At 39.7% G+C, this 12,982-nt stretch overlaps 1 protein-coding gene across 2 annotated transcripts in view; it reads left to right on the forward strand.

Moving 5' to 3' along the window:
- Positions 1 to 568: 568 nt before the first annotated feature.
- The window catches only part of PARP8 (poly(ADP-ribose) polymerase family member 8), a 204,965-nt gene continuing 192,551 nt past the window's right edge, over positions 569 to 12,982 (forward strand). The window contains exons 1-2 of one of the 2 annotated variants that reach the window (XM_087715477.1): positions 569 to 1,338; positions 2,259 to 2,313. In XM_087715477.1, coding sequence (XP_087571603.1) covers positions 1,248 to 1,338; positions 2,259 to 2,313 — 146 coding nt within the window. In that variant the 5' untranslated portion in view covers positions 569 to 1,247. The remainder of the gene's footprint in view (positions 1,339 to 2,258; positions 2,314 to 12,982) is intronic. The other variant, XM_087715478.1, reaches the window with a different exon arrangement.

A 12,982-nucleotide genomic window follows, 5' to 3' on the forward strand; every position in this document is an offset into this window, starting at 1 on the left:
TAAACCTTTACGACTCGGTCGCTATCTGCGACACCACCAAAGCCCCCCCGCTATCCCGCTCCCCCCCCCATCGACAGCCGGCGTGCCAAGTCTACAACGCAGGAGCAGGGAGAGCGAAGCGTCGCTGCGAAGCTCCCGTTCCCAACGTGGGCAGCCGGCGCGAGGCAAGGGCGTGCGGGGGCTGTGCCCGTGTGCAGCGCTTCCCCTGCGGCGTCTGGCCTCCGGTTCTCCCCCCCCCCCATCCACGCAGGCCTAACCTCTCCGCCCGAAAGGGGCAAAAGAGCCGGCGCGTCTTCGGAAGAGACTCGCGAGTTCCCCCCCCCCCCCACAACCCTCCGCCCTTCGCGCCGGGGAGGCCACGTAGCCATTAGCCCCCCGCTGCCTGGGCGACCTCTTCGGTAGAAGCCGTGGACGGAGAAGCCAAAGGGCTCCTTTGGCGAAGAGGGAAGGGAAGCGCGCCCCGGCGTCCGCTCCGGACTCCTGGGCGAAAAGCAACAGTACGCGTAGCAGGCGGAGTGTCTGGGCTGGGAGCGGCGGCGGCGGCGGCGGCTCGGGGAGGGGTTTGCGGCTTGGCGTCGCTGCAGAAGTGTCGGCCTCTCGGGGAGCTGCCCCTGTATGCGCGCGTGTGTGTCTGTGTATTTGTGAGCGTGAGCGCGCGCGGCGGAGTGACTTGCTCGCTCGCTTTCTCTCTCTCTGCCTGGAGCTGCCGCTGGGGCTGTTGTGATACGCCGCCGCCGCCTCCTCCTCTCCTCCTCCTCCTGATCGCCTTTCTCCCCCCGTCACTCCAGCAGCCCAGCGGTGGCGGAGGGGGAGCAGGAGAGAGCCAAAGAGACGCTGGGTTGGAGCTCCATCTCCGGGCTGCTCCCCTTCCCACGCCAGCCCGCTCGCTCGCCAGCCAGCCAGCCCAAGCCACTGCCGGCGCCGAAAGCACCCCGAACCCTCTTCCGGCATCTACTCCTGGCAAGCCCGAAGGAGAAACTGCATCCACATCTGGGCGACCACATCTGGCCACGCAACGCCGATTTCCCCCCGGATTCCGCGCGCACCCGGGAAGGAGAGCTTTCCCTCTTTTCTTGTTAAGCCCTCGGTCTTCCTGGAAGGGGTTCCATTTTTGAACCGCTTTTTCCCCCCACCACCGAAAAGGAAGCAAAGGAAACGAGGGAGAAAGACCAGCGGAGGAATCCCAAGGCGGTTTTCTTTTTCTTTTCTTTTTTATTTATTTATTCCTTCCCCCAGGGATTCAGTTCATGGGGATGTGTTCAAGGCAAGAGAGGATTCAGAAGGATATTGACATAGTGATCCAAAAGTGCAAGGCGGAAAAGGACTGCCTGTTTGCAGGTGAGTTTTCCCAGCTTGGTTCTCTCCCCCCCCCCTTTCTTTACCTTCCTATCCCGACTCAGTTGGTTTCGGACGCTTTTTCTCCAGGGAGGGCAGTGGCCGGAGTTGGCTCCGAACATGTTGATGGGAGTGTGGCTGAACTCGGGTGGGAGAGAATCCCTTTGGCATTTTCTTCTTGGGTTTTCTCAAAACATGGGACGACCCTTCCTCACTCATCATAAATAAAGTAGCTATTGTGGCGCTTAATTGGGGGGGGGGGGACGGGGACGGTTGGATGTCGGCTTAGTGAATTAATTCTTAGTTAGATTGGATTTTGGTTTGCCTTTAAGAAACAAGCCACCATCCATCTCAGCCTTCTTTCTCGTGCACCCAATTTCCCTCCATGTTTGCCTTGAACAATAAACCGGGGTCCATCCATCGTATTTTTCATGCCTGGGAAAGTGTTGGTCAAAAGTATACCTTCTAGGGTGGACTTAAGTGATATGGTGCACAAACACCCCTATCTTTATTACCTTTTATCTCCTTCCATCTCTTTTTCCCTCCCTCCCTCCCTCTCTGGCCCCTTATTTCAAATCTTCAATATTTTGGCTTGTTACTGTCCTCAGATAATTTCTGATAATGTTTGATTTGCCTTGAGCAGTTTGTCTTGTTACTGCCTGTTGCCTCCTCCGATCATGGAAATCCTTGTTGTTGCCATAGCACTGGAGCACTTGTTGCAGGGAGGGGTAAACTGGGGTGGTCCTCCTCCCTTATATTATGGTGATGATGGTTACTATTTTTATTTCCCTGGCTTGAATTAATCTCCGATGCTATATATGTGTGTGCCATACTGGGCAGGGTGTTGGGAGGTTCACAGACCAGGCAAGACAGATGTGGAAAACAAGATTGATCAATAGCAACACATCTCTTTTGTATTTCAGATTTCAGATACGCAGATTCCACTTTTACCTTCACCTACGTTGGAGGATCCAAAAGGTATGAATTCCCTTTAAAACAGTTGGATTTCTTTTCACTGGCTGGTGATACAAAAGCTGTTAGTAAGCTGCTTGTGTGTCTAGTAAGTTGAGACTGGTGCTCCCGCTGTCCCTCCCTTGGAAGGTAGCCTGTATTTTGAAATAGTGATGCCTAGAGGCTTTTTTTTTCACCCAAAGATATATTGGCCTGGAACAGGTGTTCTATAGGGTGATTATTAGTCATCAGAGGTTCATTGATTCTGTACTTCCTCCTCTTTGTCTCCTTCCAGTCTGCAGACTTTAGGCATTATGTTTGATGTGTACAAATGGTAAGTGGTAGAAGAACAGGAGCAGGAAAAAAAAATTCCTATAAGCTAGGTGTGATACAAAGCAGAAGCAGGACAGACAATATTTGAATGCTACCAATCACAGAATTTGATATCTATGTCAACAGTACCGCACAGTGGAAAAAGGAGACTTGTTTGTTTATTCTTTGTCAATAAAGCAACTGTTTGGCATTAAAAATAGAATCAGTGAAGTTTATAGGGCATTTAATCACTACAGGAACCAAATCCGGATGAAATTTCATAGTTTTTCTTTTTAAATTGGAAATGGTTTTAGAACTTTGCACCATCACACAAATATTCATATGAGTTGATACATTTCTGTAATTTATAGGTTTTTTTTAAATGGCAATGCTTTGTTATTCAAATAACTGAACATTTTAGAATTCTCATCATTTAAATGGTTGTTCTTTATGCTTATGTTATTTAACATTAGATAGAATTACATGAAATATCTAGAACAGTTTGGAAATCATTTTAGTTCTATTACAGTCCCTACATTCTGTATCTATTGTGTTGAAAAAAGATGATGTGCTAGCTTAGGGCCATGATTGTTTAAGAGAAATATTCTAGAACAAAATGTTTACAACCACATTGCTCTCCTCAGCTCTTTTTCCAGCAAAAATATTCACAGGTCTTTTATATTTTACAATTGGGACAAGAGCAGAGGTCAGTATTGATTGTGACAGTGGTCTGGCTGGAAAAAAGTTTATGGTGTCTTTTGATATATACTACCTCTGTTAAAATTTGCAGCCCTTCTATAACATTTAAGCAATCAAAGGTCTCTTAACTGTGTCATCTACTTGGCCTATCCACTATATATTTCAGGCAGCTCTACATTCATGCACTAGTTGATACTTCTAGTCCCTTCCATATTCCAGTTTTATGCAGAATTAAGATCAATCTAAATTCATTGGGGTGTGTGTGTGTGTGTGTGTGTTTAATAGGTTTAAAGTGATACACCTAATTTTGCATACAGTACAGTAGTACCAGCCTGCTTCTAACATTTCCAGATGGATGTACATTTGAACCTTGGATTCAGAAGGATAGTTTGGTCAAAAGCATTTTTGTCCTTGTGAGTCAGAAGCTGACTTTGTTATGAAACATTGAGGGAATTCTTTATTGAATCAGCAGCCTAGAACTGACTAGACAGTAGATGAGATTAGTTTTGACTTGCTGATTGTTTAAGACAATAGATGTTTTTTTTACCCAAAATCAGAATTGGATTTCCTGTCTGTTTCATCTATTTTGTAGGCAACATGGGAACAGCTGGGCCTGTATTGGAACATGCTTATGGAGCCTTGCATGAACTATGTTTAGCAATACTGGTGTAACTAATATTGCTTTTCTCTTTAACAGTTCAGTCACTGAGCTGTTGAACTCATGTGGTAATTGAGGAGTTATCAGTTCACTGCATGGGGTAGCTTGCCAGAAGACATTTCTGCAATTTGTCTACAGGCTATCTTATCTTTCAGATAAATGCTGATTACTCTTGTAGCAGTGGTATGGCTGATGCAAATGAGTTTCCAATATTTGTCCAAGGCCAGCACTCCTGTGTTTTCTTTTTGGATGGCCTTTAAATGTGCTTTAGAGCAAAATGAAACACAGAAAAAATTGCTTATAGAATTTGTGTCTAAGCTTTTCTTCCAAGATCTTTTGGTATGCTATGCATTTCATTGATACTGCAAGGTAGCTTAAGTCGAACCTCAATTCAAGAGATCGCTTGACGGCTGCACCAAGAAATGGGAAATTGGAAAATCAAAAGAGGAGTCATAAAACATGAGATCTGTTTAGCTAAACTAGTCACGAGGCACTGAAAATTACCCAGTTTCTCCCATTAAGCTCCAAGGAAGGTAATGAGCTTGATTTTTTAAAATATTCTGTATCTTCTATAGAAGGTATAAAATATGTATACCTTCTATACCTGCTTTTCTATACCTCACATTACTTTAGGATAAGCAAATCCATCATCTCTTTTTCCACAAGCGCCATATTTCTATGTTTTATTGCTTTTGTGTATAAAATATTGAAAGCTCTTTGCCATACACTTGAATATATGCATGGTATATTCGCCTGGAATACACACACACACAAACACACACACTTACATACGCATATCCTCAAACAACAGAATAAAAATAATATCAAATAAGCAGAATAAAATAATCTCAAACAGCAGAATAAAAATAATATCAAAAGTGTTGTGAAGGAACTGGAGCGGGCAGCCTCATCAAAGCCATACAAAGTGATAGAAATACAATCCTAAAAATTCCCCTAAATCAAGTTTAACAAAATAGCCAACCTAAGTTAAGACTCTTTCAGAATGAAAATTTCACAGTCTCAGGATATAAGGCCTGTGCACAATAAGACTTTCTTTGTCCGTGAATCATTATTTAAATAATATTCTTTATTTCAGAGATTCTCTTATCAGCCTTAATTCCAACTTTATCTATAGCAGTTTAAATACAGAAAAGCACCGTACTATATAAGAAATTGCCTTAGATTACCTGTTTGTCTATCTATATTAGTCTTGACTGTTGTTGAAATTGCATGCAGTTTTCCAGTCAGAATAATAGATATTATCAATTAGGTAGATCATATCAGAGGATTCTTTCCCTTTCATTTCCTGCTAACTGTTTGTTTAAACTTTAAATACCAAATTTTGAATGCAGGGACTTGTGTAGACAAGGTGGCTGATTTACCACTGAGCTCTGGTTCTTGACCTGTCTTCCATTGACATTTCCTTCAAAACCATTTCCATTGTATGTCAGGGCACCACCAAAGGTCTTGACAAATTGTTCATTTAGCTTTGTTGAAATGTTGTCTTCCTCAGAAGATGGAACAATTATTGAGTTAAACCAAGTGCGGATACCTAGTAGAGGCCCCAAACCTCCATTGACTCTCTTCAATATGGATGGGTGTTTAAAAGCCCAAATCAAATTTTGGGCTGTAGCTAGTATCAGTATGGACGTGGTATAAGACTTGATTTGCAAACTTGAGGACTAGATTGGAAAATGTTTATTCTTTATGTTATGTCTGTACTTGCAGCTGTGGCTGGGCTGACACTTTCTGTTTCCCTATCTTTTTACTCATATTTATTTAAACAAAGTCACGTGTTTGATATTTTCCCTTTCAGCAACAGAAATAATACCATTTAATAACAACTTTGCAAGATTTAGTGAAGGTTGGGAGACAGCAGATAGCCCAGTGTGATTTTGGATTGTTAAGTATGCTTTTTGTATATTCATTCAGTAAATAAACCTGAAACTTTCATTCAAACATGTTGCCTCATGCCTTCATTCAGTAACAGAAAGGAGTAAGTTGTGAGTTATATGCTTAATTCAGGTGAAGGAGTATAGATTAGCCTATGTGTATATATAGATAGATTAATGTGAATGCAATACAGGATTACAAAGTGTTGATTCAGTGAAAAATAAATAAGTTTTGGTGTAAAAAAAATTCCATTTGGTAGTTTGACCTAGTAGCTTAGGTATTGTAGTTTACACAAAAAACCAAAAACAAATTTTAAGCCACATTTGCAGCTAAATATTATAAGTAGAGGTTAATGAATTTTGCTTTCTCATCAGTTATGCAAAGATGCTTCATAGAAACCCTCAAGACCAGGACTTAATGACCTTTTAATACTGTATGATTATCAAAATCAAGTCTTCAAAATTTTCAATGAATGTATAGAATCCTAAGAATTTGGTTAGCTTCTTAGTATTCTTGTTTTAGATCAGAGGTCTCCAACCTTGGCAACTTTAAGACTTGTGGACTTCAACTCCCAGAATTCCTTAGCCAGCTTTTCCAAGGGAAAAGATGGTTCTTAGTCATGATAGTTAGAAATCAGAATTTGATTCCTTGCATCTTTAATGGGCAGTGACACTTGTCTATCAAATCAAAGCATCTTCAGAGTTGGTTCACATAGATAAATATGATAATTTAATGTTTATATGTGCATTTTTTGAGAATTTATAGTACTCCCTCTTTATCTGTATATCTACCTACCTTGATTAATTTTCAGTTTTGTAAAATAGATTAACCTTATGGGGAAGATAGGAAACTAAACCCAGGAGGAGGCTCTAACTTGACTATGACTCTGTAATTAATTCTTGATTCTAATGAGACTTGAGCGGAGAACTTTTCTGCTTACATTTTTAGTCAATCACTATATTGCAATTGCATCACTTCTGTAATTTGCTCCCATGTGAGCACTTTCCTAAGATATGTTTGCATGGAGAATGATAATGTATGAACTGGGTAAGAATGCTGACAGTGGTTTATAATTTTAAAAGCAACCTAAGTTCTAATAAGTCTCTTACTAATATATTAGCAGGTTAAGGCAGAGGTCTACAAGTTGGCAACTTTATGCCTGGAGGACTTCAACTCCCAGAATTCCGTAGCCAGCTAAGAGATCAGTAGACATATACCAGGGGTGGAAATCTAGACTAGGGATTCACAAAACTCACCACAGAAGAAAACAATGGGAAACCATTTTTCTATAATTGCTGAAAAAAGTATGTGGAAGACAATAGAAGTCAAGCTTGTCTTGGCCAGGTTAAAAAATGAAAAAGACATTTATAAAAGACTGAAAACCTTATATGGTTTTGTTGAAAGAAGAAAAAATTTAGTTGATGATTTATGGATTGCGAGATTAAAAAGGATTAAAGGGGAAGAGTAAAGAATAATGTTGCAATAACTTGGTAGAAAGAGAGCACATGCAATAATTCAGTTTTTTCTTTTTCTTTTCTATATTTTATTTTACTCTTTTAATTTTTATACTTTTATAGCATAGAAAAATTCTAATAAAGTATTAAGGAAGTCAGGTTTGACTGCAAGAAAACTGCTTTTTAACCAATAGAAATAATAGTATAATTTTCAATGGAGTAAGCAATTTTTATCAGACAATCATAGCTCTATATATTCTTTCAGTCTATCTGTGTTTATAAAGAAAAATGCTGGAAATATGCACGATTAATAATTTTTGCACACTTTCATTTTTCTTTGGCTATTTTTTATTGACCTGTGAGGCTGTTCTATATTGCATTTCATATTGCTGTCATTTTCTAACCCTTTTTATCTTAGGATGTATGCTTATCTCTTGGAAAAGGTCAGCATGCGTGCATAACCAACCATTGATATTAAGAGTCATGGTTCATTCTTCTGCATAGAATTAGAACTTTGCTATCATTCGAATGGTGTATCATTCTAGGAGAAAGAAAGGAATTATTTGCAAAAGATGCATTTTTTTATTGCAGGTTTAAGATGTTGAATTGTTGGTGTGACAGAACAAAACTACAAACATTGCTTGGTTTAGTTATAGTATTTTGTAACCTCAGCAGCTTTGAGTGGTCTTTGACTCCCAGAATTCCTCAGCTAGCTGGCTGAAGGGTTGATGTCTAGATCTCTTAAAGTTGCTGTTGTTGAGAAACATTGGCCTGGTACTTTTTATTAGGCCCAATCAAATGAACACAAAAGAGTATGGAAGCTTCCTTCAGATGAATAGCAACAGCACTTAGACTCATATGCCACTTCAAAGTGCTTTACAGCCCTCTCTAAGCTGTTTACAGAGTCAGCATATTGCCCCCATCAATCTGGGTCCTCATTTTACTGACCTTGGAAAGATGGAAAGCTGAATCAGTCTTGAGCTGGTAAGAACTGAACTCTAGCAGTTGGCAGAATTAGCCTGCAATACTGTATTTTAACCACTGCACCATGATGGCTCTTTTTATAATACACTCTGAAATGTTATAAAAAGCAGAGAAATTTGACCTGAAAAATAGGAGGCAGATTTTTAGTCTTTAGGAAGTAGTAGGGATTTGGGGAGCCCCACCAGTTGTCATCTAGTCTCTTGTTTGGTATACAGTAGTGATTAAAGCACTAGGCTAGAAGCTGGAAGTTAATGATGCCTATCTACCTCAGATAGTATGGACAACTGCAATTGCAAGCTGGACTGATCTCAGCCTCTTGCCCAATATTTTCTACTCTAACCAGCAGGGTTAATGCAGGGACCTTACTCAGTCACCTCAATCTTGGTGACTTTAAGATATGTGAACTTCAGCTCCCAAAATTCTTCAGCCAGATGTAATCAACACATCCTAAAGTTGCCATGGTTGAGAAACACTGCCCTAGATTGAACATTGGAACTGATGCACATAAAGAATGCATTCTGCCATAACATTGGCTAGAATGTGATTGGTGTGTGTGCGTAGAATAATGAATTTTGAAAACCTAATATTCTGATCATGCTAGCCAATTTTATACCCAACTTTGCAATGACTTTTTGTCATGATTGTTAAACAAATCACAGCAGATGGTTAAGTGAATCGTGCAATTTTAATGTGAATTTGGCTTTCCCTATTGACTTTGCTTGTGAAGTGATTGGATGACTTCAGGACACTACCACTGCCATACATACATTGTGGTTTTCAAGTGCCAGAATTCTGATCACAGGACCATGCTGTTTGTAAGTGTGAGGATCAGTTCTAAATCACGCTGTTTGCTAAATGAACAGTTGTATGTTGAGGATTACATATCAATGCAGATTCTGTAAAATCAGTTGTATTAAAGGTAAAGGTTTCCCTTGCACATATGTGCTAGTCGTTCCTGACTCTAGGGGGCGGTGCTCATCTCCGTTTCAAAGCTGAAGAGCCAGCACTGTCCGAAGACGTCTCCGTGGTCATGTGGCCGGCATGACTAAACGCCGAAGGTGAACTGAATGCTGTTACCTTCCCACCAAATGTGGTGTCTAATTTTCTACTTACATTTTAACATGCTTTCGAATTGCTAGGTTGGCAGATGCTGGAGAAAGTAACAGGAGCTCACTCCGTTACGCAGCGCTAGGGATTCGAACCGCCGAACTGCTGATTTTTCTGATTGACAACTTCAGCGTCTTACCCGCTGAGCTACCACATCCCCTTTTACCAGTTGTATTATGTGCTCTGAAAATCAGGAAATCAAAAGTATGTGGGCTGCTGGCTTTCTGAACCAACTGCAGTTCCTGAAAATTATTTTAACGGCAACCCCAATTATAGTTCATTATAGTAATCCAAAAGGGTGGTGACGAGATTGAGTTACAATTGCCAAGTCCTCCTTCTCTAGGTAAGGGTGTAATTGATTCCAGAAGCAGCCCCAAGCCTATCCTGATTTCACCCAATTGCAGTGAGTGCACAATGAAAGATGTTCTTGGGGATGATATTGAGATTCAAAGAAGTGCCGTAGGAAAACAATTAATGCAAATATCATTAAGATATTGTGAAAAAAAATGTCCTTTTTGTCCATTTGACACCAGACTATATATATTTAAACCTATACTCAGCAGCTTCACCTACTTGTATCTTTTGGCCCTAAGTTTTCAGATACGTTGTGTAAAAGACAGTAGCAATAGCAATAGTACTTAGATTTATATACCACTTCATAGTGCTTTCCAGCCCTCTCTAAGCAGTTTACAGAGCCAGCCTATTGCCCCCAACTATTTAGGTCCTCATTTTACCCACCTCAGAAGGATGGAAGGCTGAGTCAACATTGATCCTGGTGAGATTCGATCTGCCAAATTGCAGGCAGCCAGCAGCCAGCAGAAGTACTGCACTTTAACCACTGCGTCACCCCGGCTCTATAAATAATAATTAATCCACTTTCCTATCAATTGCAACGAGACCGAGATTTAGTCAGGCTGAGCGTCTTGCTTTCTATGAATCTAACCAAAGTTAACTTTAAACCATGAATTCATATCAAATTCACATACCAGCTCGTGTTTGTTTTGTAAACATGGGGCATATGTCTTTACATAGTAAACAACATCTTATCATAGCAAAAACATCATTTGTTAATGGGCTCAAAATTTCTTCTGACATAAAAATCTAACTAATTTTCAAGAGGTTTTTTTTCCTCCCAAAGACCTGGCAGGTGTTACAGCTGAAGAGAAGAAAAGCAGGTCCTTCCACTAGGCATGCCTTCAGGGGAAAGTGATGATCTAAAGGTGAAAGTAAAACAAAGTTCACAAACTTTTTCTTACAAGTAAGAACAGAATCTACATAATTTCAATTTTTTTTCCCATCGTTGCTCTTCATACACCTGACAGATTGCTTCTTGGAACATAGTCAGAAATGAAAGCTGAACTGACTAACTTATTTTGAAATACCAGAATTTGGTCAAGAGAAATATAAGATATAATCTAGAGAATAATTGGTGGCAGAGGAATAAACTATAAGCTTATTTAATTATTAGCTTATTTGTTATTAGAAAGATTTAAAGTAGACAAAAGAATTTATGATTCTGAACATTGTAAGACTGACCTTGAAACACAACTATGTACAAATGACCAGTCAATAGCAAAAATGTGTGAGCTTTTATTGAAATTTGAAACGGAGGCAGAACAGGTGATAGAATTTTAAGTGGACTTAAAATTTTGGGGTTGGAACAATGGAAAAATATGTGGCTGAAAGAATTTAAATGTATATTTTGTTATAACCTTAAAAAGAATTTTTATAAAATTATGTATAGCACTGTTGATATATCACAAATAGTCTAAAATAATTAATGGAAATGTGAACATGAAGATATTATCTTGGTAGATGTGTAAAAAAAGCTGGATTCAAATACATACACAGATTCAGAGGATTTTAAAGATTAATATACAATTAGGACTGGAGATTTTTCTTTGGGTATAGAGGGGCAAAGAGTTGAAAACAAAATTATAGACCTTGCTTATGTATATGATAACTGCAGTGAGATTATTGTATGCACAAAGATGGAAAGTTCTGATACTATTCATAATGGGGAAGTGGCTGGTGAAGATGATGGGATTTGCTGAAAAAGCTAAATTGACTTCTCTGACCAGATAAAACACAGTATATTTATTCTGACTGGAAATTATATTTATATACATATATGTACACGTATACATATACAGAGAAAGGGCATATACATATACATATATATAGTCAGAAATAAATGGTGTGTGTGTATGTAGGCTGAAGCACTATCACTCTTCCAATAGATGTGAACTTATGAGTTATGGTTTTGATGATTAAACAGGTTAGATTATTTCTGGATAACCTTCCAATTTTTTTTGGGAAAGCTAGCTTGCATGTACATTACTGGCAAACACTCTTCCTGAAATTATTCACCTTCCAGATATTGAGACTTTTAATTGTCAATTTATATTCCAACCTGCACAGAGGAAGTAACTCCTTCTCCTATCTTATGAAGGCCTCCATGACAATTATTTCCTCTAAACTTCCTCCATGTAGCTAAAATAGGAACTCTCAGGGAAAGAGACTTTAAAATATAGCAACTTTTTTGATTTCCTAATTTTGAGAGCACATAATACAACTGGCAAAAAAGGATGCGGTGGCTCAGCGGGTAAGACACTGAGGTCAATTAGAAAAATCAGTAGTTCGGCAGTTCGAATCCCTAGCGTTGCGTAACGGAGTGAGCTCCTATTACTTTCTCCAGCATCTGCCAACCTAGCAATTCGAAAGCATGTTAAAATGTAAGTAGAAAAATAGAGACCACATTTGGTGGGAAGGTAACAGCATTCCGTTCACCTTGGGCGTTTAGTCATGCCGGCCACATGACCACGGAGACGTCTTCGGACAGTGCTGGCTCTTCAGCTTTGAAACGGAGATGAGCACCACCCCCTAGAGTCAGGAATGACTAGCACATATGTGCAAGGGAAACCTTTACTTTTAATACAACTGATTTTACAGAATCTGCATTGATATGTAATCCTCAACATACAACTGTTCATTTAGCAAAAAGCGTGATTTAGAACTGATCCTCACACTTACAAACAGCATAGTCCTGTGATCAGAATTCTGGCACTTGAAAACCAGAACGTATGTATGGCAGCGGTAGTGTCCTGAAGTCATCCAATCACTTCACAAGCAAAGTCAATAGGGAAAGCCAAATTCACATTAAAATTGCATGATTCACTTACTATCTGCTGTTATTTGCTTAACAATCATGACAAAAAGTCATTGCAAAGTTGGGTATAAAATTGGCTAGAATGATCGGAATATTAGGTTTTCAAAATTCATTATTCTACACGCAAACACACCAATCACATTCTAGCCAATGTTATGGCAGAATGCATTCTTTATGTGCATCAGTTCCAATGTTCAATCTAGCGCAGTGTTTCTAAACCATGGCAACTTTAGGATGTGTTGATTACATCTGGCTGAAGAATTTTGGGAGCTGAAGTTCACATATCTTAAAGTCACCAAGATTGAGGTGACTGAGTAAGGTCCCTGCATTAACCCTGCTGGTTAGAGTAGAAAATATTGGGCAAGAGGCTGAGATCAGTCCAACTTGCAGATAATGATGTTCTATATCTGCCAAAAGTGA

This window comes from Thamnophis sirtalis, unplaced genomic scaffold (genome assembly GCF_051295495.1).
Source record: "Thamnophis sirtalis isolate CommonGarterSnake01/CBP01778 unplaced genomic scaffold, rThaSir2_p1.2 scaffold_5, whole genome shotgun sequence".
Lineage (NCBI taxonomy): Eukaryota > Metazoa > Chordata > Lepidosauria > Squamata > Natricidae > Thamnophis > Thamnophis sirtalis.